Consider the following 26,070-nt stretch of genomic DNA (forward strand, 5'->3'; position numbering starts at 1 on the left):
CTAAACGAACACGGTTAATGTGCTGTAGAGGTGCAGTTAATTAAATGAAACAACTTATAGGTTGTGTTACGTGATTTTCTTGTCAACTGTGGATGAAGGCAGAAGTCAGAAAAAAAACAAGTTGTGTACAAAGAGCCATTTTTATTACTTTGAAAAAAAAAGGGCTTAACAACACAAGGAATACATGCATGCAGGGGGATGGAGATGCTACACTAAGCAGCTTTTTCCTTATTCACAACAGAGAGCTGCGCACAAAATTACAGCTGTGAAACCAATTTTCTATCACATACATATATTATATAAAAATTAAAACAAAAACAATGGGACATGTTTCGACAAAAAAAAACAGCGACATGTCCAGAATTTATTTATTTGTATTTTTTTAAACGGCCAACATCCTGGCGCAACGCAACGTCTGCTTCTCGGAACCACAGTGGTAGTAGAAGAGGCTGAGGGTCTGAACTAAAATGACCATGTCGCTTCCTGTAAAAAGACCAGTGAGATCTTGGAGCGGACTAGGCAAACAAACAAACAAAAAGGCTCAAAATCAAAAAGAAAGCAACATGGTTCTAGCTACAGGATGTCAGGCCCGAACTGAAGTGAGCTTCTCTACACACGGATTAAAAAGGAAACTGGTGGTACAACCGTCTTCTTCTATCGTAGAAATGATAAAAAAAAAACAACAACCTAAAACTAGTGTCCCATTTAAAATGGGAAAGAGCAAAAAGAGGAGAGTACTGATGAAAGTAGCAGTGGTGGCATACTGAGGGCAGGGGGCTCAGTTCTTTCCTCTCTTGGACTTCCGGCCGGACTGCTTACCGCTCGGTGCCACTTTCTTGGCGGGGGGCTGGTCTTTCTCGGCGGCCCCGGAGCGCCTTGACGCTCTGCCTGCTGGTTTCTTGGCCTTGGGCTCCTCAGGCTCCTCCTCCTCCTCGAGTTCCTCAGGGGTGGAGTCTTCCTTCTTTGAGCGCTTGGCGCCGCCCCTTTTGGCAGGCCGCTTGGCTGGCGGCGCGGGCTTGGAGCGCTTGGCAGCGCCCCGCTTCTTCAGCGGCATGAGCTCCTCTTCCGATTCAGGCTCCTCCTCGGGCTCCTCCTCTTCGGTGGATTCTTCCGGGGTGGCGGGTCGCTTGACTCCACGTTTGCTCAGACGTTTGACGGCGGGCGTCTTCGGCCTTTTGGCAGCCGATCGCCTCTTGACGGGCGTGGCGGCTTTAGAAGCTTTAGTCACCTTCTTTGCAGCTGCTTTCTTGGCGGGAGACGTCTTGGCCACGGGGCGTCCTCGGCCTTTGCTGGCCTTCTTGGCAGCGGGGGGATGGCGGACCCTGGGAGGGGGTCTCTTCGTGGACCTGCGGGAAGGTAAAAAAAAAAAAAGTCACTGTGACTTAAGTGGGTCATTTTTAACTGGTAGTTTTTTTTTTACATAGGGACAAACTAGTTTGCACGACATAAGAATGTTATCCTAATGTTTTTCATTGGACTGTTGGCCTTAAAGCATTTTCCAAACAAATATTTCCTCTAATTATGACTTTACCGCATTAGCAAAAGTTAGCAATAAACCACATATTCAGATTACAGTGATCCCCTCCCTTTCCATCAAACGCAATGTATTTACATATGTGGCAGCCATGTTAGTAGGGGCAATTGTCCCATCAACAGCGGCGAACCACGAGGTATTTCAACGCACCACAGATCAAGTTTAGCACACACCTCTTCCGCACGGGAGCTGTTTCTTCCTCAGACTCGTCCTCTTCTTCTTCTTCCTCCTCCTCCTCCTCCTCCTCCTCTTCGGACTCGTCGTCGTCGTCAGACGCAGCTCTGCGCCTGGAGGACGGCTTGGCGGACACCTTGTTGAATTTGTCCGGGTATAGAGTAGTTGGACTGAACGCAAACAAGTGGAAAAAAATAAAGAGAAACCCTCAGTATAGTATATTTTTCTGAAGTAAAATGTCTCCTTTTTGTGTTACCTTGGGTAGAAGGGGAAGCAGAGCCGGTAGGTCCCCGTGAAACCGTGACCGGTGATCTGCTCCATCCAACCGAGGACTTTACACTTGGTCAGGGTCCTCCTCAGATTAGCCACTTAATAGACACACACACATACTTCGTTAGCCTTGACTTGACTTTAGCCACACACAACATGGCTGGCGATGCGGTGGTTTTTACAAGCGTGGCCACTAGAGGGCGAAAGTCTCACCGAGCTGATACTCCTTGGCATCCTTGTTGGCATCGACCAGATACTTGCGCAGTGTCGTGGTGCTGCACGTCTTGGGCTCGTTCATGGCCGTGATGGCCGCCAAGATGGCGTCTTCCAAGGTGCCGCCCTTCAGCAGCACTTGGTTGCCAGTACGTTTCAGCTACCATAAATAAAATGGTGGCATTTATTTATGTGGCACGTTAGGCCAAGCCATTTATATTAACTCATTCACTGCCATTGACGGCTATAGACGTCAAAAATTTATTTGGACTATTTCTATTAGTTTAGCATTTATTTCCACTTTTGTTAAAAAGAGTATGAAAACCTAGAAAAAAAATATTGTACATTTAGAATAGATATAAAATTTGTGATTAATCCTGAGTTAACTAGTGAAGTCATGCGATTAATTACAACACAAATTTAAATCGCCCAACACCCCTAATTTTTGATAATCTTTTCCTTTTTTTAATCTTTACTTTTTTAGACATTACAAAAAAAAAGATTATTAAAAATTAGAGGAGTTTAATTGTAATTAATCGAATGACTTGTTTAATTCATGGGTATTTATTTTGTGGGATTTTGCACTTTACCAACTCTGCTGTATGGATGCTTCAAAACGAAGTTTTGTTGTTCCTCTGTGACTATGACAATAAATATTCTGAATCTGACTTCACTAGTTTGTTTTTAAAGAAAATATTTTAAAAAAAGAAGAGAAAAGATTATTAAAAATTAGGGGCGTCAGGTGATTTTTTTTTTATATTGTAATTAATCTCATGACTCCACTAGTTAACTCACAATTAATCACAAATTTTATATCTGTTCTAAATGTACAATAAAAATCTAGGTTTTCATACTCTTGTTAAAAAAAGTGAAAAAAAAAGTTAAACTAATAGAAATAGTAAATTAAAGGGATTTTTGGATACGTTTAGGGTTTCAAGTTCAACCATTAATAGAACCAATACTGCATGCATTACTCAGGGATGTGATTTGACCAAAGTGAAATTATCTGAAAATTTAGCCGGGGGTCTGGGGGTCGCTGGCACTCGCTCATGGGTTTTCCGTGTTTTTAAGTACTTTCAATGCACTCACATGACAAAGAAATAGACAAAACAACAGCATAAATTTTCAATGTATATTGAACTATCCCATATAAAATGTCAGTTTTAGTCAACTCAAAATCAGTCACATTCAAAAACATTGGACTGCCTTTGCTTTTAAAAACTATCACTGAGAATATCATCATATCTAACTAATGTGATTACTAAGTTAACACATAAATAATGTTGAAGAGTTCAAATTTCATGAACAAATAATTGTATCATGACCAAATGAAAAGTAACTCATATTAGAGCATACCACAAATGTCTGTTATAGCAGAAGATGTTATCTGTCGGAGTCATGTGCATACACAATGAACTACTAAAAAAAAATAAAAAATAAAAAAAAAATAAAAAAAATCGGATTTTTTTTGGGGGGGGGGGGGGGGTATAAAAAAGCGGAATTCCGCGAATTAGCGGAAAAATCACATCCCTGATTACTTTAATACATTTATTTCCATGAAGGTTTACAATACCGATGTGAGGAATTGCGGGCAACTCTACCTGGAAGGTTCCTGAGGCTCCCTTCCCTGTGATTTGGTCCAGTTGTCCCCGCTCCACTGCCTTCACCAAGGCTGACTTGAGGACGTCTGGCCTGCGGACGAATGATTGATGATACACGAAGCCATAATTGCCACAACCGAAGATTTAGCATTTTATAAAGAACACAACATCCAGCAGCGCCCACACGCACACACCTGTTCTCGATGTTAAGGCTGGGGAAGTGCTGCTCCAGGTACTTTTTAATCAGCAGGTACGAAGCCTCTTTGGGCTCACACAGACGCGTGATGATGAGCGGCAGAGCGTCTCCCAGCGCTTCCTGCTTGGAGCTGGCCTTCTGCAACATACACCGCCAACATCAGCAATGTCATCGCCACCAGCGTGAGCACTTTACGACATCAATTCCGGCACCTACCTTGGACGCGGAAGTCGGCTTGCCGATGGTGAAAGTTCCCGAGAGGCCTTTGCCCTTCAGCTATGAGCGCAGCAAAAGGAAACATGCTTTAATGAGCTGCTAGTAAATAAAAAAAAAAAATAGTTTTTGCTTTGATTCAGCTGCTTCACGTCACCTGCTTGATGGTGCCCTTCTCCAACTGCTTCTTCATCGCCTTCCTGATGTGAAATTTCTTCTTGTCTAGCTCCATGTCGGGACACTTTTTAGCGATGTATTTGATGACCGACTGGTAGGAAACTCCGGACCTGTGATCAAACGACTGCACAAAAAAAAGAATCACTTAAGACATGGGAAACGGTGCTTCCTCATCGCAGATGTTCTCATTTAATTGCTGATATTAAAAACATATCTTCCAGATGAATACCTGTGTAAATAAAGGCATATTTTCAATTTTGACAAATAATCACTATTGCACTTAGCATTTTTATTAGCTTGAGTATGTATCAATGAATCATCTTTTAGGAGATATTGATAGATTTGGTGACTGCTTGGACTTGGCCACTACTGCAATAAAAGACATTATTGGCCAGAGTGTTGCTGATTAAACACTGAAACCGTATATTATATATATATATGTTGTCTAAAATGCTTATATACAGCTTTATCGGTTAATGCATTATTATTCTGTTGTAAACAAATAATAAATGACAAAGTACAATTGTATGTCTGCAATTCCTATTTTTGATGGTGTAAGTGTTAACTCTTGGACTGCCAGACGTTTTCAGAAAAGGGATGCCGTGGGTGCCAGCCGATTTAAGCATTTTTGACTGATCTTTCAAGGTCCACAGAAAATTATGTGTTTGGACTATGGAAACACACATACTACCAAATGAAAGATTGGACTCTCATCTTTCATCGGAAAAAAAAGTTTGTTTCTACCTTATTCCGTTTTTGAGTAATCAACAATAGAAAATGGTTAGTTTCACCTCTGTTTTGAAACAAACGTCTTTTAACGTCTTTGGCACTCCTCCATAGGATTTTACTAAACGTTATTTAACGTTTTTGGCAGTCAAAGAGTTAAGGGACAAAAATAAAAAAAGTTTTTTTATTTCATATCTTTTTAAATGAATTGTTTATCTGCATTTGTTTGCTGCCAAATATTGAAATCTGCATCGACCCCGTATGCCTTTAAATTGATACTTGACTCATTGAGCCATTTTCAGCAGTAAAAAGTTAATATTTTGTTCAGAATGCATTTGTTAACTTCATTCTTTTTCGTGTACAACTAACAACTTTAAAAAAATAAAATAAATTTCCACTTGCTGTCAACTGAAGAGGACATCACCTGTGCCACCGGTTTTCTGGGTTTGGTCAGCAAACTAAAGCCATGATTGGTCATTATCTATTTCCTCAGCACGGGTGATGTCATCTTCAGTTGACAGCAAGTGGGAAAAATCGTATTTAAAGTATTAGTTGTACGTGAATGATAGTTACCAAATTCACCCTGGACAAAATATCAACTTTCTGCTGCTGAAAATGGCTCAATGTAAAAGTGGAAATCACCCTCCTGAACGATAACAAAAATGGATCTTGCTTACCCACATTCTCTGTGGCTCAATATTGACTTTATTACTGCATTAGCGTTTTTAGTGTTTTTAGTGATTGACAAAATTGACTGCACAGGAAAACCTGCTTGTAATTGGGCAAACTGGGCGGAACGACTCCGCGCGCGTGCGTGCGTACGCACCGTGATGGCTTCGATGAGGAGATGGTCCAGTCTGTTGTACGTGCCGGCGAAGTTGGCGACGGGAAGCTTCTTTTTGGCGGTGACGCTGGCCCATACCGGGATGGTCCTTTTCACTTTCTTGACTTTGGCTTTCTTGTACTTGTAGCCATCCTTCAGCCTGTAGAGAAAAGAGGGGGACGGCGAGAAGCGTTGAGTGACGTGGCTCGTCGAGGCCAAGGAGCGATATTTCACTGTGATGGTTCCCTTATCTCTCGCGCATCCTCACCTTAGTAGGAGAACAAAGCAGTGTGTTGCGCACTGGCCAGCCACGCAGTCCTTGCATTTCTCACTCTGTCCGGATAAACTGAAAATTTGAGAACATCTGTCTTAATAAATAAGTCGTAGCTACTCTATGGTGCTAGTACTCGTTTTGCTCAGGAGAACAAGGAAGAGGAGCGGTTACCACAGTCAGGAACACGGACTTAGATCTCCTCAGGCTAATCTAAAAATGTTTTAAAAAAAATCTCCCTGGACCAAACACGATCATCTCCTTTTGTTTCAAATCATCTGATTTGCATTCTGAAATCCAGCGGAGGTAAGGACCATGTGAGCAGATAAAAGTGCTATCAGAGTGAAATATCGCAGCAGGTCCCCCGTTGTGGCGACGAGGCGCACTCGTGGAGAACTCACTCTTTTTTTTCTGGCCCGTCATCCGACTTGTTGGCGGCGCCCTCGTCCGCCTTCTCGCCGTTCTCCGCTGGCTCGGCTCCATCGCCGGCCTTTGCCTCGCCCTTGCCGGCGGCCTCTGCGGAGGATGCGGGCTGCTCCCCTTCGGCGGACGGAGACTTCCCGGGGGTGTCTTCGGACCCTGATCATCATAAAAAATAGAATTAACGGAAGGTTAGGTTGGTGCGTCAAGTTGTTTCACAGCTAGCCAAATATGCTCAGGATTCGGTATTCTACATCAATTTAAAGGATAAATTAGATTTTGTGTTATTAACTCATTTGCTCCCAAAAATTTATATTTACATTATATTTTAAATATTACCATGCTCCCAAAGACGTATTTATACTTTTTTTTTTTTTTTAAGCTAGAGCATACAGAAGGCTTTGCTGCAGCCTAAGAACTGAAAAGAATGCTTGAAGAAATGGTAGTTATTACAAAAACGGCCAACAGGTGGCAGCAGATTATAAGAGATCAACCAGGGCCATGATGCAAAAAGCTCTTTCGCCACTGTTTTAAAACGGATTTGTGAATAATGATGAAACATAGCTATATTCTAATGCTAATTGCTGCAAAACGGAAACAGATAGAAATATACTTGTTTTCCTGATGAAAGAAGAGACTCTAATCTTTCTTTTGGTAGGTTCCATGTTTTAATAACAATAGAACAAAATATTCTGTGGGCCTCGCAAAATCAAGTAAAGGGTATATGGAAATAGAATCAATTTTAGAAAATAAAATGGAATTAGGCGCTTGGATTTGCAGTGAAAATAGAGCCTACAGGTGGCTAACATTTTGTGCTCCTCAAAAATTTAGTTACATCCTCAATCAAGGTAAAATGGCAAATAAATAATAAAAGCAAGCGGGTTTATGCAAGATTGGCGGTACAGGGTACACCATAAAGCTGAAAAGTCCACACTGAGCTCATAACGTCTCCATGGTCCTCACCTGTCTCTGCTGCCGCAGAGAGGGGCTTCTCCTGCGTTGGAGTTGCTGCGGCTCGGCGAATCGGCATCACAGGTTGATCTGGAAAAGTTTTATAAGAAAATAAATAAATAACACAATGCTATTTAAAATTGCTACATTTGAGTGCAATGCCCCCAAGCGCTTGTGTGTGTGTATGTGAATAATTTGCGCAGATAATGAGGATTTAATTCAACCGTTAAGCAAGTCAGTCAATAAAGCCCAGCCAGGCAGTGTATCAACACCTTTGTCTTTTGTTACTTTATTGCTGGCCTCTCATGCCGTCACACCACTAAAGGGAGTTTTGACACTTGCCTGACCAGGGATGACAGGTTAGTGTAACGCCAGCTAGCTGGTATGACAAAATACAGATAGATGGCTTTACTGGATTAAAGCAAGAAAAACACCCTGGATTCTACCGTTGGCCAGAGTACGACGAGGGGTCCTGGAAGTTGAAGTAAGCTATTTTAAACTAAAAAGGAAACAATTTCGGTAGGTTAACGCTGACTCTGTCAACACACTAGTGTAGACTCCAGTTCAATGCATAGGCACATCTTCAAATTAGTGAATAAATAAGGTTTTGTAAAATGCCGTATGGTGTAGATAAAGTGCTACACAGGTGCAATCAATCCACTTACTGTTGATCCTAAAAAAATTTTTTTGCATTTGTTGTACTATGAATCATTTTTCGGGAAAATAAAATTAAGCATCCGAGTAGAGTTCAAAATCATTTTTTAACATGAAGACGAATAGGGAATCTCTAGGTAAAAATTTAGAACACAACTCTTAAATTTGTTAATTTTATAGTGAACATTAGGGTAACTGGGGAAGGAGTTACTGAGACGTCGTAATGAGCAGAATATGTGGAAATTACAATGGTATGAATTGCTTAAGAAATGTGGTCAAGAAGCACACTACTTTAAGTCTATTGCAATTTTGTCTGTTATGTAAATTCAGATGCCAAGGATATTTCCCCCCCATTTTGAAAAATTGGGGCAAAGATGGGGAACTTTATTATTGAACATCACAGTCACTTGAGTTTTTGGGCAATGTGGAATTAAGGAAAAATTGTGAATGCATTAGAATTGTGCAAATGTGGAAAATTGTTTCCCGGATGTCCTCAGTGATGTGAATACAGTTGAGCGCGTCGAAGTTGGAATCGTTTGAATCAGTGGAGAAATGTGGAAGTAGAAAAACGTCGGGGGGGAAAAAAAATGAAATTAAATATTTTGGTGTAGATTAAATATGATTACCGATTTCACCCACTTGTAAAAAAAAAATAATAATAAATACGAAACAAACAAAGACGAGTGGGGGGGAAAAAGCTGGTTCAGGGCCCACCGCTGGAAACGGATTCAAACTGGCAAAGGCTTTTACCTCATTTTACCGAGGCCCCAGGTCGCTTTTAATGAACGGAAACTGTCAAATACACGAACTCCTCGCGAGTCGTCAAGGCATTTCGTACCGGTTGCACTTTTTGGACTCTTGGCCAGTGTTGAGGAAAGAAAACATCGCCAATTTCGCCATTTTGTCCTCTGGTTAATGTTACACACATACACTGTGTGTCACACACATACACGGCGATGGTGATAGCGTCGCGCGAGCATTTCAAAAACCCGCCCCAGCCTGCAAGAATTCCCACGCAGGACGCTACGAGCTACGCTTAAATTGCAACGCAAACTTACCTTGGACTTAATGGTGCAAAAAAATGAGATAATCGAGAGTTAAAAATGGGTGCAGGAGCCTTTATTTCGATTCCTCTGTTTACGAGCCCCGCCCCGTTCGAGTGCTTGGTGACGTCACAACGTCTCGACTGTCATGGCGGACCGTCGCTTGTCGACTCTTTCCCACCATCACCACCTTTGTTTTGAGAAGCCATCAAGTAGGGTTTACTTTCTAATTTCAAGTTAACATGTCTGACTATAGTTTACACGAACATGCAAAAACGGCGTTTCATTCAATGTTCCATCTTAAATAAATACATCTCCGTATGTATTCAAATAAAACGTTTTTAAAAGCTCTAGTACCGTGTAAATAAATGCAAAACCATCATTTACCGCGGCAAACCAATTATAAAGCTTGGGGGAGGGGGGACTACAAATATGACCGCGTATTGAGAGGATGTCTGTGGTTAAGGATCATGGGAATTGTGGTTCACGCGGAAAGGATTTTGGAAATGATTGACAGGCCATATATATGTTATTTTAGGTGAACATGGTTAAACTTATCACCTATTACAGGACCATCCAGTTTATCCAATTCACTGCCAGGAATTTGAAAGCATTTTGACATTTTTAGGACTCACTGTATATTGCGTTCAATGATTATATACATCGACCCTACCAAATGAAAGCATACTCCTTTCACTAGGAGAGAAGTATATGGCTCCTGCTTTTTTCTGTTCTTTTATAACCAGCAGTAGATAAAAGGTAATTGGCACAAAATGCAGTGCCGTTTTCCCCAGTGGGCTCGCAAACTGTTGATCTCGTATCTAAAATGGGGCCTTGATGTCATCTACTGGTGGTTTTGCATCAGTAAAGTTGTGTCCAAGTTCGAAATTTACAGTGGAGCAGGGCCACTGGCAATTATATTATTTTGTCGACACCTACTTTACACAACAAAAAGAAGTCAAAAGGGAACTAAAGAAATTGAACTGAGTTGACTAAGGAAAGGAAAAGTGACTATTAAAACCCAATAAACACGTTAATGTATATGTTTAGGATTCAATCTCCAACTAACACCCCAACTACCAATAAATTAGTTTTTCTCTAAACCTGCATTGACACATTTTGGTGAAAACACTCGAAAATCAACAACTTAATTGAAAACATGGCAGAATAACACATTTCCTGTCAATAAGCAAGTGAATGCATCACATAAGTTTAGGAGGTGGTTTGAGAAGACAGACACGGACAGAATCACCTCCAGGTTTTGATCTTTTTCTCACTCTCTCCATCTTTATTGTATTTACAAGCTTTTAATGAGCTGTATAGGGCTGAAGTATTACAAGCTTTTTTGACATGACCCTTACTCCCTCCTGGCATTTTGCTGGTTCCGCGTCCACTTTGTTCATCGGCGGTTGTCCGTTTTTACTCGGTCCTTGAACGTGACGCGCCAAAACGAGTAGCAAAAGCAGAGGCTGAGGGACGCCTTTTGGATTATTTTGACCACAAACTTAACTTTGCTTCCCTTTCACCCCCCAAATGATTTTGTGCTACCCTGTTTTAATCCAAACAGTGTAGAATCCAGGGAGGCCATTCTATTCTTTTGTCAAAATTATTTTGTTATCATTAATATTATTTAATTATATTGTTATTTCTGTTGTTCGGGTTTTTGCTTCCATCTGTTCAGTCCTTAAAAAAATAATAAATTAAAGAGTTCATAACCTATGCTGCTGCTTCTTTTTTTTAAGTCTCTTCTTAAAAAGTAACAAAAAAGTAAGTTAAAATTTAAAACAAAAATATTTTCTATGTATAATACATGTATTTAGTGCTTCCGCCATTGGAATCCAAACTGAAAACGGCGGCATGTTTCCGAACCGTACCGCAGAAAAAGGAATTCCAGCGAACGTGAACAGGTCGCTCAAGTTCAACATTTTGCCGAGTGGGTCCGTGCGGGTCTCAATTGTCCTCCGACTCCTCCTCGGCCTCCCGCAGCCACGTGAAGAAGGCCGTCACCGACTTGAGGGCCACGCCTTTGCCCTCCTGCTCCGCCGGGTCTTTGCTGGTCTCCCACTTGTCGAACGCGTCCTCCGAGATGACGTCCTCGTCGTAGAGGCAGTCGAAGAACATCCGCAAGAGGTCTGGCAGGCGGCAAAGACGGAAACATATCATTCACTGACTTGCACGTCACTTAACAGGCCACGCCAGCCTTTCAAAAGGCACACACATTTGACATCACAGATACTACAGAGTAGACTGTGATGATGATGCTCCAAGTGGACAACAAAATATACCTGCATAACACCTGACAAACATTTTTTTTTTTGAAGGGAATGGTGGAACAGATTAATGCTATTTCCATCCATTTAAATCATTCATTGGGGATAGACAATTCCCCCCCCCCAATCCGATAGAAGTGTTTTGAGTGGTCATGGTATGGATTTGGTATGGAAGTTGTACCAGACGGAAAGTCACAATTTTAGATTTTTAGTAAGTGCCAAAACTAGTTTGCAACCAACTGGTTTAAGAAAAATAAATAAAAAATCATTTTGCGTGTGTACCTGGCTTACCAGGCATTTACTTTCAGGATGACTTAAGTCAAGGTAAACTAACAGAAGCCAAAGTAACCTACGAGGTGGACACCTGCAGCATCCCAAGTGACGGAGGGGCACTTACTGGGAGGCTGATCGAGGGAGACTATCAGCGTCTGAAGTGCATAAAGTGCTTGCAGCTGTCGCTCAGTGTCTGAGTTAAGGTACTTGAGTAATACGGGCAGCCTCCTCTGGATGATGGCTGTGTCGACTTGACAGTTGGTGCCGATGTCTAAGCAAGGAAAACACAAAGAGAAGGAGTGAGTTCCGTTATGGCCGGGGCAAGGAAAGAAAAAGAGGGCGGGGCAAACCTTTCACCGCTGCCTTGCACACGGCCGTCATCAGCGCTCTCAGAAAAGGCGATGAGCTCATCTGAGGTTCATCCAGGTTTGCCTGGGTGCCGGACATGTATAGCACAAATAAGTCTAATGTGTTCGACTGTTCATCCCAAAATAATTATTTATTACTACAAATAATCTTCCTCTCTCTATGCCAGCTATGTATAGTGTCAGGCAGAGCAATTAAATGCTCTTCCACTAACTTGTAGAATAATAGCTAACTCAACATTTCCAAATTTCACACTGAGTAAGTAGGTTTGCTTCCACCGAGAACTCAGCCAGCCCTTCGTACCTCCACCCAGTCAAAGATCTGCTCATCGCTGGCCATGTCCTCCAGCAGAAGCCTCTCCAGCTGCTGGCTCAGCTCCTCGGGGGACAGGGTCTTTTTGGACAGAGCTGCTCCGGGGTCCGTGGCGTCCGACAGGATGAATTCCAGCTTCTGCATGCGAGAGGTCAGCGGAACAAAGTCAATTCTGTTGACCGCGGCGATGTGATGGCCACGGAAGTGGGTTGGGGGTACCTGTTGTGAGATAAAGGCTTGGACGTCCTCTCCCTCTGGCAGGAAGTCGGGCCAGTTGAGGTCAGATTCCCTCCACAGAGTACCTACAGCTCTATGGCTCTGATGAGACAACCGGCATGCATGATCGATCAATAAACTAACAAATTCAAAAATATGAGTAGAAGTCACACAACCGAGCTGCTGTTAATAATGATGCAGGATAAACAATTGGATTTATGGGAATGTAGAAATAAAGCAAGAAAGCTCTGTAATTTGAAATCAAAATCCCTTAATAGACACTGTGCCCCAATTACAGTAGTTGCCTGCCCATCTCCTTAAAGCAAATAAAAGCCTCCCTTCTCACATCAGGAATAAAATGTGCTTAACTATAAGCATCGCAGTTTACACATAGACATTTAAATGTCACTTACCATTTGTTTGCATAGTATGTGCAGAATTTCAGATATTAGGATTCCTGCTCTTCCCACAGCTAACAAAGGTTTGCTTAATTCACTGTAGACACAAACAGTATTGTCAAAGCCACATTGATTCTGTCATCAAACCAGTGGGCTGGCGGTCGGGACCTGAAGAGCTCCCTCATAGAGAAGCCTCCATCCTTCAGCACGGGGGTTAGCAGCTGGGCCAGGTACAGCCAGATATGAGGAATGTCGATAGCCATATCGTCCGCCTGCTCCAAGATGTCAGCGAACCTGAAAGCACAAAATTGTTATAAAAAATAAATAAATAAAAAAGCAGGCTTGTGTTTTTTTTTTTTGCTTTGGCCCAGTAAATGCATCTGTATTGTGTCATACCAGCTAGCTTGCGCTAAGCTAACCTGTACTCAAATCCCAAAATACTGATTAAGCATACGTTTTTAACCGCCAATTCGGCTAGTCGAGTCACCACCGATTAGATTAGTAGATAGGAAGCAAGGAATGAAGGATGGTAGGTTGTAAATATTTAGGTAGGTGGTTGGGTAAGAAGGTAGCTACCGTATTTATAGTCTTAGGCTACACAGTGTGCTTGAGTGTGAGGGATACAGACGGACTGACCCTTTGTGAAACTGTTCTTTTGGCAGGACTCCCTGCTGCACCAGTTGGAAGAAGAGCATGCCCATGTGGTCCCGTGTGATCTGACTGCGCTCCAACGTAGACTCCACCCCAACGCGTACGAAGATGTGCAGCTGGGGGGCCGAAACCAGCTCATCCACACACTGAACAGCCTCCTGCGGGAGGAGGGACATGACGATGGTTAAGTCAATGGATTTACGTAAAGGGGTGGAAAAAAATAGTCCAGCCAGTGAATCTCAGTACTTTATAATCGTTAATGTGGAGGAACTCGTCAATGATGGACTTGGACTTCCTCTCCATGTCCTCCTCAGACAGGACCAGCCTCCCTGGCGTCTGTGCCACTGGCTCAGGTTTAACTGTCAAGGTATCGTGACAACAGTGTCAGTCTGAGGTGGTTTGATGTTTGTTACATTGCGTTATTCTCATCTGATTGGCCCCCCTCCTTACCGGGCTCTGTGGTCCTGCTACGGTCTGGTTCTGGCTCCGGCTTGTCCTCCGTGACACTCGGTCTGCGGGGCTCGGCGGCCTCGCTCTCGCACTCTCTACGCGTCTCCTCCGGGGGATGGCGCTCTCGCAGCTCTTTGGAACTGTCGCCCCTGTTGAGAGACGTGAGCCTTGGCGACGACGACGACAATGACGGCGCCGTTTGGGCTTGTGGCTTCTCACTGCGTTCCCGCACTGCGGTGCTACTTTTGCTGGAAATCAACAGAAAACGTGGCAAATGAGTCATTTAACCAGGTGAAACTTTGGAGGATTTTTTTTTAACTGAGCAATTGAGTTAATCCTTTCACTACTTTAAATGTGGTTACGTATAAGTGTTTTTATAACAACATATAACTCAACAGTCAACAATGACAGACTGCCCTGACTGAACTAATGTTATTGATAGTCTACCTACGTCAGTATGCTTCATTTGTTTGCTCACCTTCCAAGAGTCCTCCTAGAATCAAAGTCTGGGTTCTGTGGAGGAGGCGATGAGGCCTGTTGAGACAAGAGTGTGGACTGCAGCACCGAGTAGTGGTTGAGGCTGCTACCACTTCGCGATAGTTCTGAAAGAAGTGAGGAGAACAGATTAGCGGATGGAAGGGGAGCTACAACAAACTACAAGCAACATTAAAAACTAGACATTGCTCGTTACATAATGAGAAATATACAGAGAGCGAGCTGAAGATATAGGAAATCGAAGTGTAAAGGTCAGACCTGAGTCGCTGGCCTTGGCTCCGCCACTGCTGCCTTTCACCCACGTCACTTGAGCCCGCGGGCCGAGCTGGATCTTCTCATCCATTTGAGGCTGCAGAAACAGCAAGAGAAAGAGAGAGAGATGACACCAACTTTGCGTTAGACTCAATGTTAAAATTCTTAATGTTTCCAGAAGATCTGACTATTTCACTTATTTGCCAACAAGTGTGCCGTGGTGAGAGATGCTGCAGGAAATGATACAATGTCAATTTGTCTGAAAATTATTTCTGATCTGTGCATTTACACTACACTGGCATAAGAGGTTGCCCATAAATCCAGCCATGCTCCATGAATAAGACAACATAAATTGGGACGCTCAGATGTTGCAGCACGTTCAGTACTCAGTGTATCCAGCAGGAGGAGCCCTGGAAAAACTAAATAGGTTCAGTTACACATGAGCATCCAGCAGGGGGAGTTGGAGATTCTGACAAGGACAGGGACCATATTGACACAAAAACAACTGGACTGACAAGTTGGGACCACCGATGTGACGGCAACTCAAAGTGAGGCAAATCTGAACCTCAGAATGTGACATCGGCAAAATTCAAACATACATTGAACCCCCGTGGTTAGTGGATCTTACTTAGTAGCCTGAAATGTAATTTTTGTTGTGAAAAGTCATGTGAAATGACATTGCATTTATAACAGAGGACGGGTTCCTTCCCTCAAAATCTACAAATAGGCAAATGCTAAAACCACAAAATGCACATATATTAATATGCAAATGTTCACATTATACTTTAAGACAATAATTGCTAGAAAGAGCCGTTTTGAGAGATATAGCAGGGATTTTCACAACAGATAAGTAGATACGTATGCATCACCAAATCAAGTCACCAGCTGTAGCAGCAGCAACTAATAAAAAATTCCAGAGTAGTGATGACATTGCAGCAGTGGCTCACCTTGGAGATCTTTGGGATCTTATTTGGGTCAATGGTCCTGCTGTTCTTGGTCATGGGCACAGTATTCCAGGTCTCTTCTCTGGGCATGCGCGGCTCTCTCTGCTCTCGCAGATCTGTGCAACAAAATGTGATGTGCCCATCATAATCCACAAAGTAACGGATAATTGAAGCTGAACGTAGAGCTGGGCAATATAGCCCAAAAATAAAATCTCGATTTTTTTTCAGTCATTCAGGACAATTACAATTTTAATCTAATAAACGCAGCAAACGTTTTTTGTTTTTTTTAAAGGTCTCATTTAATCAAAAATGATTCCTGTACAAAATCTTCAGACAACAATAATGTATACTGATTCTAAATCAGTTTTAACATAAACTTAACACTCATAGTTAGCAAAATTACAACTCACAATAACATCTAGATCTAACAGAACATTAAGAACATCTTTTAATAATCCAGAAGACAAAATACGATTTAGCAAATTTTGAACGATTCTATTTTCAAAATGACAATTAATCGAATTAATATGATTAATTGCTCAGCCCTAGCTGAACGCTAAAAGGCAAAATAGCTGACATCAGAGGCTTCATGGTTGCCGCTAAGTAAAGCATAGTATCTGCAGGTTTATGGGGAGAGAAAGTGGGAATATTCACAGGCTTCATAGGCGTGCAGGAGTGACTGGAAGGTCTATAAAGATGATTGCTTACCACCTCGTCGCTTGTTCTCCTTGGAGAGCAGCTGCTGGTGCACTTTTCTCTGCTCTTCCTGCTCTTCAATTTTGGCCTCCTTGTGGATCTGCTCAATGGTTTTGGGCCCCTGGTCGGCTCTTCTTGACACCCAGTTGTGCTGCAGAGATAGCGATGAACATGCGGCCGTGTCAGGTTAAGTGGCCTCAAAGTGTATGGCAAGCCAGAATTTGCGGTTCGGCATTAGCAATTTTTGGGGAACCCTCGCATCTATTTTTCACCTACTGTGACACTACTGTAATTGAAGGAATGTTGGTGATGGTGTATCCCACTTACAAAAACTCATATTTACACATAAGACAAATATCACACAAAGGCCTATGACATGTCCACAAACTCACCAATCTCAGGTCAATGACATCCTGCAACATAAAGCGTATCCGAGACGATGTCTTCCTCTCCTTCACTATTTTTTCCATCTGATTGAAATACTGATCCATTCGAGGCTGAGGAAAGGATTAAATTAAACAAGAAGAGTTGATTATTCAAAATTGCGGGATGAGGCTGCAGACCAAATGTCATTACGAGGCGTACCTTGGCTTTTTCAAAGTCGAGGTCTTTGCCAATGGTGGTGAGCAGCCTGCACAGGCACTCGACAGACTCTTCATCGTGGTTCTTCAGCAGCTTGACCACGCAGTCGTGCATGATGGCCTCCGTCAGCATCTTGAGCTTGAAGAGTTCCCCGATGAACTTGATGTTGCCGATAGATCGCCGCCGCGCTTTGTCCTTTGCCTCCTCTAACTCCTCCTGAAGACGCTCACGCTCTGTGGACTGCGAGGACATGATCAACATCAAAAAATAAAATGCAATAAATACTAAATTAACAATACATGTAATAAAACACCCAAAAAAGATCCAAACAGACTTTTAAAAGCTATAATGAAGCTAAAATAATATTTTGCAAACCAAGTAGTGCAATTGAATAATTTCTGGTGTGAGGATGTCTTGACTGGTTGGCACATCCGCCTCACAGTGCAGAAGTCGTGGGTTGAAATCTGGGCTTCGGATGATCACTCACGACACCGATTTGAAAAAAACAATTCTGGTACATACCGAATCGGCAGAGTCCAGCTCTTTCTGCTTCTTCTCAAACACCACGTCGTCCACTTTGTCCTTCTCAAACTCCTTCTGGCAGCGGTGCAGCAGCAGTTTGCGAAAGTTGACTGTGTTGCTGGGTTTGTCTGATATTTGCACTCTGAGCTGTACCATACAACACAAACACAGACATAGTGGAAATAGTCTGTGATCATCTTGCATTTGCACAAATAATGTTTGCTTAATAATTTATTTGCGAGCAAAATTATGTAAAAACTGCACAATAATTTTTTTTTTTGTTGATATATTTTCTCAGGGTATAATTCATCAATCCTAATGACAAAATGTGGCTATATGCATGCTTTAGAGCTTACGAAAACAGGTGAGCCGCGATTGGTTGTTACCTGAGCCCTGAACAAATGTGATGTCATTTTCACTCAACAGCAATTGGCAAAATGGCCTCCCTTGAGATGGATGAAAATGGATGGATTGTGCTACTTAACTCATATTCCACAAACTCAATATCGGCATACCATGTTTAGACTAGTGGAGCTGCATAGAACATATTATTGTTAAGAAAATGTTTGTGTTGATTTCCCCTTTGTGCCCTCATCAAATTTATTACTATTACCCTTTGGAAACCTTCATAAGATTTATTGGGATAACCCCTCCGAAAATATCTTAACTACTTTCTGAGAAAATCTGAAATAGTTAAAGAGATATATGGAAGAAAAAAAAGAAGAAGCAGGAACATGTACATTCTGCTTTTTACATTTTATTTCCTCCTTGGCTTGTGGCCATCACACCAACTAATTTCGACACGGAATTGTAAGTGCCTCTGCGAAAAGAATTGATTCCTACGAAGTTGAGGCAGTGATTTTGCTTGAACCTTCTTTTTTAATCAAAGTATTGAAAGTTATTTAATTAATCGTTGAAGCCCTAGCTTTACCTCAGCAAGGCACCGGCACATGTTGCCGTAGGCGACAGAGAAGCTGGGCTCATCGATGGCTTTCTCGAAGACGAGGTCGATCACCCCCTTCAGTCGTTCTTCCGTGTCGATGGTCAGGTCCGTCACCTGCTTCATCAGCTGGCTGAACTTTTGAGGCGTGAGCTTGTTCAGGATACTGCGCACCTTCCTGAAAAGCTCCTGAAGGAGACAGAGACCCACAAAAAAAAACACAAATAAGTCCAGCTATTCCATCTGTGCATGGTAGTTAAAATACACTTTCCTACCTGTGTTCTCAGCATCTCTGGGTCGTCGACCACAGACTCCCGCTTGGAACCTGGCTTCCAGGCATTCTCCGCCTTCTGCAGTTTAACTTCGTCGTTCACCGGCACGCTCATTATGATCTTTCTGGGAGGAGGCCGCCGCGTGCCCATGTTCATAAGCTGCGGCGACAGATAGGTTGAATCCAGTAAGTATATTATTGTGGTTTGAATTCGAAGCAGCCAATGAACTCTACAAGAGTATTTATGCGACTCACCATAGCGCCTCGTGTGCCGCTCATCTGTCTGCCAAAGTCTGCAAAGGCAGGTGTGAAATCGGGTCCCCTGGAAATCACCCTGGGATCCGCCGCTCGAGAAGGCAACTTGTTTTGGTTCATCTGCAATGGCATGCATGTCAGGTTAAATGAAAACTCCAAATTGCACATTAGGTGTGAATATACGTGTGCTTCTATATGTGCCCTGTGATTGACTGGCAACCACTCCAAGGTATGCACCGCCTTTGGACCCCAAGGTGGGCAAGTGCTATCGAAAATGGATGCAATGACATTAAAGAACCCTCAACAACAGGGGGAGCAGACTTTTTTTCTGCTAATTTTGGAGAGAAAAAAATAGTGCCTTTTTGACAAAGTTTGGCCTAAAGATGACCTGTCGCAACTGATAGGCATGCTACATTAGTTTTTTTGCTTGGTGCTTTTCTTCTTCTTTTTGTTTTTTAAACAGTACAGGCTGTATGTTATGTGAGCCCTGCTCAGCGGGCGGTCCAGTGAGAGAAGTCAGAACCAGATGTGGAAGGAAAGAAAAGAACACGAAGCAAGAGGGATGAGTGGGTAAAAAAGAAAGAAAGAATAAAACATTCAGCTGATTGACCTCTCCTCTCTTTTTTTACTGTAAAATCTAACCCCAAATGTTGATATCAGCCAGTTTAGCGGCTCTTTTGACAGATGTGGGGGGGCAGGGAATGGCATCTTAACGCTGCCAAGTGTGACATAATGGCAGTGTGATTTTAATCAAAACAGGATTTCAGCAGACCCCCACGCTCCACATTACACTCATACACAAAAATCAGGAGCCTCTTTCACGCAGAAGACCCGGCATTAATCAACCTTTGCTGTTTACACAGCAGAGGCGGGATATTCCTGAAAATGTGTGCGCTTTCACACCGCATCCCACAATTGGATTACATTTGTTGCACAACAAAAAAAGAAGAAGTCTAAATCAAAAATGAATATTTCATAATATATTATTATCTAGTAACAGTTTAAGCAGTCTGAACAATCCATAGGCTACAAAAACACTAGTTGCTTTTGTGTTGAACTGCTATTCACTTTTTAAGGAGTTAACAAGTTTGATGTACCACCTTAAGGTGGTCACTGACGTCTGCTTTCCAGAGGCTGAGCTGCAATGTATTTGTTTTTTGCAGAAAATGGGTTGTAGAGCACAAAGCTTTTGCACTCTACAGAATGTTGCGTAGCAAAAAAATCCAACATATTTTAAATTGATTAGTATCATAAATGGTATTGAACAGAAGTCAAAAACAACAGTAGTGGCAGTGGAAAACCCGTGTTTTTTAATATGAGAACAGAAAGGCAGGAAAATACCGTGTTTTCATATACAATATATTAGTAATTTTATATGCTTAGTTATTAGATGTCTTATTATTTGCTGTTACCTATTGTGCCTGTGTTTTTTACTTTATGGATGACTATGTCTTGTTTTTGTGTCTTATATACACCTGGGAATGCAAGGAAAGCAATCTTGATTACTCTGAATGTCTAGCATGTGAAAAAAAAATCACAACAAAGCTGACTGACTTTTACTGGCAATGTAAAAGGGGATAGAGTATCTTACTGATAATAATTAAAAAATATAATAATTATAAAATATAATAATTGATGTTGCAATGCTGCATTTTCTTTTACCACCATAGCAACACATGCCTTCAGGCATAAAGAAAGTCAAGAAATGCACATATAGCTGTACTGTTGCAAATCAATAAAATTAGCATGCAGAGAAGTCAATGATTAATGAGGATGTAAAAAATAGCACTGATATCCTGTAAACTCTGAAATGTAGCAAGAATTTTGTGGCTAGCATAGAAAGCCATTTGAGTTTGGATTGGTTCATCTTAAGGTTCATATACCGTACTAGTATGCGCTTTGTTCTCACTCCTAAGACAATTCAGCGCACGTGTAGGCTGTCAAATAAATGCTCAAATCAGTTCTTAAAGCATTTATTTAATATCCTGCTAGTGCATGGATTTTTTTGTACAAGGACAAAAAGCATACTACTGTAGTGCATGGACCTTAAACTGGGTTCCAAGGATACAGAATCCATGGCTCAAGGGGCTTTCTTTAAGCCTGTAGATAAATACCAGTGTGGATCATCAGGTGCAGTACCTAGAATAATCAACACAACCATCAGCCTCTATATCAAATGATGTATTCACCTTGTCGAGCACCACATCGCTGATTGGCGGTAGACCCTCTGGTTTCTGTACACAGGCGGGCATGAACTGGAAACGCAACAAGTAGCCCCTGTCATACTGTCGCTTCTTGCTGGGATCCGACAGGTCAGGACCAACTAGTACAGTAAAAGAAAGAAGGAAAAAAAAAAAAGACTGAACAAAGTTCAACTGTATTTGCATAAAATCTACTTGTTTAAATCAGGTCAACTTCAATTCAGTACATTTCTGGTTTATTCTAACAAATTCCCATATAGTTAATTTCTGGAATTTTGTAACACTAGACCTGAGTGGAGTTTCTCCCACCTTCTATGTCCTGCGAAGCCACAGTGGAGTTGTCTTTGTCCCCAGGCGACACTAAGCTGTCGTTGCTCTCTGTCTCAGAGGTATGGCCTGCCCCGTTCCTTAAAGGCTCCGGCTCGGCATCGCCGTTCTCCTCTGGGACAGTCAGCCTTATGTCGGCCTCGGGGCTGCCGGCAGAAGCTGGAGTGTCAGCAGAGGGGGAGAGCGTTGGTGGGGCCCCGGAGCCGCCCAGTAGAGCCGGCTGCAGCGCCGGATCCACGGCGACAGGATCTACGGGCCGAGGTTTGTCCTGTAGCAAGAGTTCATATATAGGGGTTCCTCGGTTTACGACCGGACTGGCATACAACATTTCAAGGTAACACATGGTGTGCAATCTTTAACCACCTTAGCAAGTGTGGCAATAACGTGCATACTTTCTTGTGCCGTATTCTTTTTGCCACCGAAACTGTCATTCAATTAATTCCGAAGACATTTACTGTACAGTGAAGAAGCTGCCTAGCCTTACAAATAGTGGAACCTAATAAAATAATTAATATTATCGTATGGTAATTTAATGAAAACACACAAGCTGAGATAGAAGATACATTTCTTCCGCAAGTCTCCTCTAACTGTACGTCACATGATCACTTTTTTCCGATGATGGCTGATCAGAGTGAGCAAAATGGCTAGAACATATTGTAGCTAGTACAACTAATAACCCTGAAATTGCATACGCTCCAAGCTCCATTCGGTCAGCAGTATGGGAGCATTTGGGCCACAAGGTTAAGAACCGAGATGGAAATCACGTAGTCGACAAAACCCAGACTGCTTGCAATTAGTGTTTAATTTAAAAAAAAAAAAAAACTATATGAGCTGCTGCATGTCTGTCCTTGTGTCTGCTTCATTCATCCAATATAATGCTGCTTTTGGGGCTTTGTCCACAGCATTAAACCAGAAAAAGCCATGAAATAAGCTATGACAAAGCATGGGTGTGGTTGTCCATCAATGAAGAGCAGGAAATGAGAGAAGCACACAGCTGAATTTACAAACAGTGCGCTGAATGAGGAGTGAGGATGATGGATAACACCTTGCTTGACCCAAAAGCCATGTCTAAGCGCTTTCCTGCGGCACATGTGGAAACATTTTCCCCATGATTTATTGTGCCTTTCCGCTCCCCTCTCTCTCTCTCTTCAACCGTCGTGCTTCTTGGATACGCTGACATTTTTCAGAGGCTTTCGTTTTGAAAATGAAAGCGCACAAAAATGTGAAAAATGTCCAAGCATCTTCGCTCTCTTACCTCATTTTCCTTCAGATGTGTGTCTCCGGCGTGAATCAATTCATTTGGTTTCCTCCAGGTCTTTGGTATAGCAGCAGAAGTCTGATTTACTGCAAATGAAAGTAAAGATTGTTGCACTATTCATTTATTCACACATCACATTTCAGGTCTTTAGAGTTTGATTTGAAGGCCAACATTTAATTTACTATATGAAATGCTTTAGCGGGGACATATGGAAAATTGACATTTTAATTCCATGTATACACTTAGTTGGGTCTCCTGAGAGCCTGCACACCCATTAAGAGTGAATTAAACAACCTATCAAATTTTTAGTTTAGGGTACAGTAGTACTGTACTGGAAACGTACCACAATACCTCGCCGTAAAAAAATTACACAACACGTTTTCAGTACTGATGTTCTAAGAGGGAGAGTGACAGACGCTGGCTTAAAGAATCACTGCACAAATACAGTTCTGTTGTTTTTTTTTACTTTATAATACAATGCTCTGCATGTAATCTTTTGGAACGGTTTGTTTTTAAACTTCAAATTAGGTGCAATTTGTATTCAATTTGAATGTGCGATACATTTAAAGTTAAGTGCAGTGTTCATTTTCTTACTGTGGTTTATTAATTCATTCCGTGATTATGCTTGGATTTCAAAACTCTTGAATCTCAAGTCATCTCTCCCGATTTAAATGAGTGGAAACTGATGGAAATTAATCCTTCCCAGCAGCCCCAAAAAAACATCAAAAATTCAAAATACATTATTAAAAACAGAATTATATCTCAAACATACTGTACGCAATGAAGGTTTCGATCGAAGATGTGTTTTCCAGTGTGCTCATGTACCTGTAGTGGGGCTCTTCCGAGTGAACGAATTATGCTGGGGCTCTGCTTCAGCAACGCCTCCAGGTGCCTCTGCCCCCACCCTGGTGACAAGGTCATTTCTGTCCAGGAGCTGCTTGGGCTCATTGGTCTCTGCTGTGGCCTGCACAAGTGGCGGAAGGCCCGGGGGGAGCATGACACGCAAAGCCGTGACGGGACTGGAAGTCGGGGCGACGGGCACCACCGTCAAAGATGCCGTGGGGGCCAGTTCGGCAGTAATGGGCACCTCTGGTCTGGCATCAGAGGGTAAGGTTTCTAAAGAGGAGGTGTCTTGGAAAGCGGGAGAAGTAGTAAGAGGATGTGCTCCAGATGGGGATGCCAAAGGAGTCACAGGGGCTGGCACGTCCATATCGGTGTCAGGGTCTGCCAGACCATTCACAGCCTTGGAAATCGGCAATGGCGAGACGGTCAGAGTCCGTGAGGGGGCATCAGAGAGAGGCTTGTCAACAGTGGGAATATAAGGTGCCGCCGAAGAATGTTTATGGTCACCGCCAGAGGAGAATGAAGCAGTCGAGGGTGGCCGATCACCAGTGTCGACAGCTGTGGGCGGGAGGGCCACAATAGCGGGCTGGGAGGCAGGGAAGACGAGCTCTGGTTCAACAGTGGAAGAGGTTTCTGATGCGGGTGCGCTGGCTTCCAGTCTCTCCAGGGGAGCTTCCGGCTGCAGGTGCCCAGGTGAGGAAGACTTATAGACTAATGGCTCCAATTTTGGTGTCTCATCTGGAAAAAACAAAGGAACAGAGAACAAGTGTTGCTACAAAAAAATTATCCATTCATTCATTTATTTCGATAGATATTTTTCCTGCCCGTGGTTGGCATGTTGGAGGTCGATGTGTTACGTTCTGATGCCTTGCGAGTAGTGCATGTGAATAGAGAATTTTTATCGATAGCTAACGTTAATAGTGAATGACTGTGCGGTGGCTTCAGTGGGAAGGACAAAATCTAATTTCACAATTTACCAGTACCAATTCGGAAACGGTGAAAAGACAGAACATTTGACAAGAAGAAGACGGCAATTGTTGTGTTCACAAAGTTCAGTACTCTTCAGTAAGTGTTGTATTTTTATTTCCGAAAAGGAACACAACTGTTTCCAAATCTGAACAAATAGGTCAAGCGTTGTCCTATAACGGACTGTGATCAAATTTCTAAGGATTTTAGGGAGGAAAGAATATGTTGAGGCACACACCTGGTTCTGGTTTGGCATCTGAAACCCCAGTTGTCGCTGCTTGCTGTGGCTTCTGCGGGGGTGTTGAGGGCTCCAGCGCAAAGTCTCCGGAAGCGGCGTGCTGAGGCTGGGGAGGCTGCGAGGGTGACTGCAGCTCCGGAGTCTGCCTGCTGCTCAGCGGCTGCTGTGATTTGAGGTAGAAAACGTAAGGATAATCATGAGCGTGGGGCCAGGAGAACTGGGCAGCATAAATCAACAAAAGGTACAGAGATGCAAGCCAGCATTGGACACACGCAGCACACATTTTGGAATAAGACATAAAAGAAGTAAAGAGGATGAAGTTCAATATGAAAGTAATTGCAGCACAAAGGATGCAGAAACACGTAAAAAACAAGACAAAATAAAAGACAGAAAGACAGGAAAAAGAAAGAAACTGGTAACATTTAGGGACACACAGGCAGGACAAAATGGCGCCACGTCACCCTTTACAATCAAGCTGCTCTTAAAGTGGTAGTGCCCTGAGCCATACCTGAGGGGGGGTTGGAGTGGAGGAAGGAGGGCCAACAGGGGGCGTTGAGTTCCTGCTCCCCGAGCCCCCGGCCATGATCTCTTCGGTGATGTCCCTTCCACCCTGATTGGGGTCGCGGATACGAATCTGGGAGGACAATGGCACAAAAACAACACACCTCACTAAAGCGCACAAGTCCAACAACAGCTGCTGAGGGGTCCATGTAACCCACATTTGTATAGTAGTCTATCACTAATGCAGTAGTAAAGTTAGAGTTACAGTACATATTTGTATTTGTCATGAACCGAAGATCCCTTATACTGAAACTGGTGAAACGGTCAGTGCTAAATGAATTACTAAGGTACTCACTGTTTTCTTCTCGCGCTTGGCTGGTGGAGGTTGCTGTGGTGTAGGCACTATGATGGGCGGCGAGGCCGAGTATACGGTCTGCCCTGGGTAGTAGGGCGGACCGGCTGTGGGAACGGGGGCGGGAACTGAAGGGGACACGGGTGGATGGTACCTGAGGGGATCTTTGGAAAAAAAAGATTGCTTTAGTATGACAACGTAAAAATAAAAAATGACAATTGTATT

At 42.8% G+C, this 26,070-nt stretch overlaps 2 protein-coding genes across 6 annotated transcripts in view; both read right to left on the reverse strand.

Moving 5' to 3' along the window:
- Nucleotides 1-121: 121 nt before the first annotated feature.
- On the reverse strand, nt 122-9,424 carry hp1bp3 (heterochromatin protein 1, binding protein 3). 2 transcript variants are annotated; one of them, XM_077574233.1, is made up of 13 exons: nt 9,282-9,424; nt 7,582-7,659; nt 6,600-6,777; nt 6,196-6,273; nt 5,931-6,087; nt 4,359-4,502; nt 4,205-4,264; nt 3,987-4,126; nt 3,793-3,883; nt 2,192-2,351; nt 1,965-2,076; nt 1,708-1,878; nt 122-1,346 (listed from the first exon to the last, which is right to left on the reverse strand). In XM_077574233.1, the coding sequence occupies exons 2-13, from the start codon at nt 7,646-7,648 to the stop codon at nt 779-781; spliced, it is 1,926 nt and encodes a 641-aa protein (XP_077430359.1). In that variant the 5' UTR covers nt 7,649-7,659; nt 9,282-9,424; the 3' UTR covers nt 122-778. The 2 variants fall into 2 exon arrangements, with proteins under 2 accessions (XP_077430359.1, XP_077430360.1); XM_077574234.1 differs by lacking the exon at nt 6,196-6,273.
- Nucleotides 9,425-10,525: 1,101 nt separating this feature from the next.
- eif4g3a (eukaryotic translation initiation factor 4 gamma, 3a) overlaps nt 10,526-26,070 on the reverse strand; it is a 36,530-nt gene continuing 20,985 nt past the window's right edge. For 2 of the 4 annotated variants that reach the window (XM_077572189.1, XM_077572187.1), the window contains 27 exons: nt 25,849-26,009; nt 25,501-25,635; nt 24,993-25,155; nt 23,771-24,526; nt 22,943-23,031; nt 21,670-21,955; nt 21,349-21,482; nt 19,160-19,279; nt 18,909-19,064; nt 18,625-18,822; nt 17,694-17,840; nt 17,175-17,411; nt 16,982-17,086; nt 16,602-16,740; nt 15,897-16,009; nt 14,956-15,046; nt 14,681-14,804; nt 14,203-14,450; nt 13,999-14,111; nt 13,738-13,910; nt 13,270-13,395; nt 13,117-13,198; nt 12,707-12,805; nt 12,479-12,625; nt 12,160-12,241; nt 11,934-12,080; nt 10,526-11,398 (listed from right to left, as the gene is read on the reverse strand). In XM_077572189.1, the coding sequence (XP_077428315.1) occupies nt 11,217-11,398; nt 11,934-12,080; nt 12,160-12,241; nt 12,479-12,625; nt 12,707-12,805; nt 13,117-13,198; nt 13,270-13,395; nt 13,738-13,910; nt 13,999-14,111; nt 14,203-14,450; nt 14,681-14,804; nt 14,956-15,046; nt 15,897-16,009; nt 16,602-16,740; nt 16,982-17,086; nt 17,175-17,411; nt 17,694-17,840; nt 18,625-18,822; nt 18,909-19,064; nt 19,160-19,279; nt 21,349-21,482; nt 21,670-21,955; nt 22,943-23,031; nt 23,771-24,526; nt 24,993-25,155; nt 25,501-25,635; nt 25,849-26,009 (4,553 nt within the window). In that variant the 3' untranslated portion in view covers nt 10,526-11,216. The remainder of the gene's footprint in view (nt 11,399-11,933; nt 12,081-12,159; nt 12,242-12,478; nt 12,626-12,706; nt 12,806-13,116; nt 13,199-13,269; nt 13,396-13,737; nt 13,911-13,998; nt 14,112-14,202; nt 14,451-14,680; nt 14,805-14,955; nt 15,047-15,896; nt 16,010-16,601; nt 16,741-16,981; nt 17,087-17,174; nt 17,412-17,693; nt 17,841-18,624; nt 18,823-18,908; nt 19,065-19,159; nt 19,280-21,348; nt 21,483-21,669; nt 21,956-22,942; nt 23,032-23,770; nt 24,527-24,992; nt 25,156-25,500; nt 25,636-25,848; nt 26,010-26,070) is intronic. The other 2 variants (XM_077572190.1, XM_077572188.1) reach the window with 1 other exon arrangement.

The sequence above is a fragment of the Vanacampus margaritifer genome, chromosome 8 (genome assembly GCF_051991255.1).
Source record: "Vanacampus margaritifer isolate UIUO_Vmar chromosome 8, RoL_Vmar_1.0, whole genome shotgun sequence".
NCBI classification, from domain to species: domain Eukaryota; kingdom Metazoa; phylum Chordata; class Actinopteri; order Syngnathiformes; family Syngnathidae; genus Vanacampus; species Vanacampus margaritifer.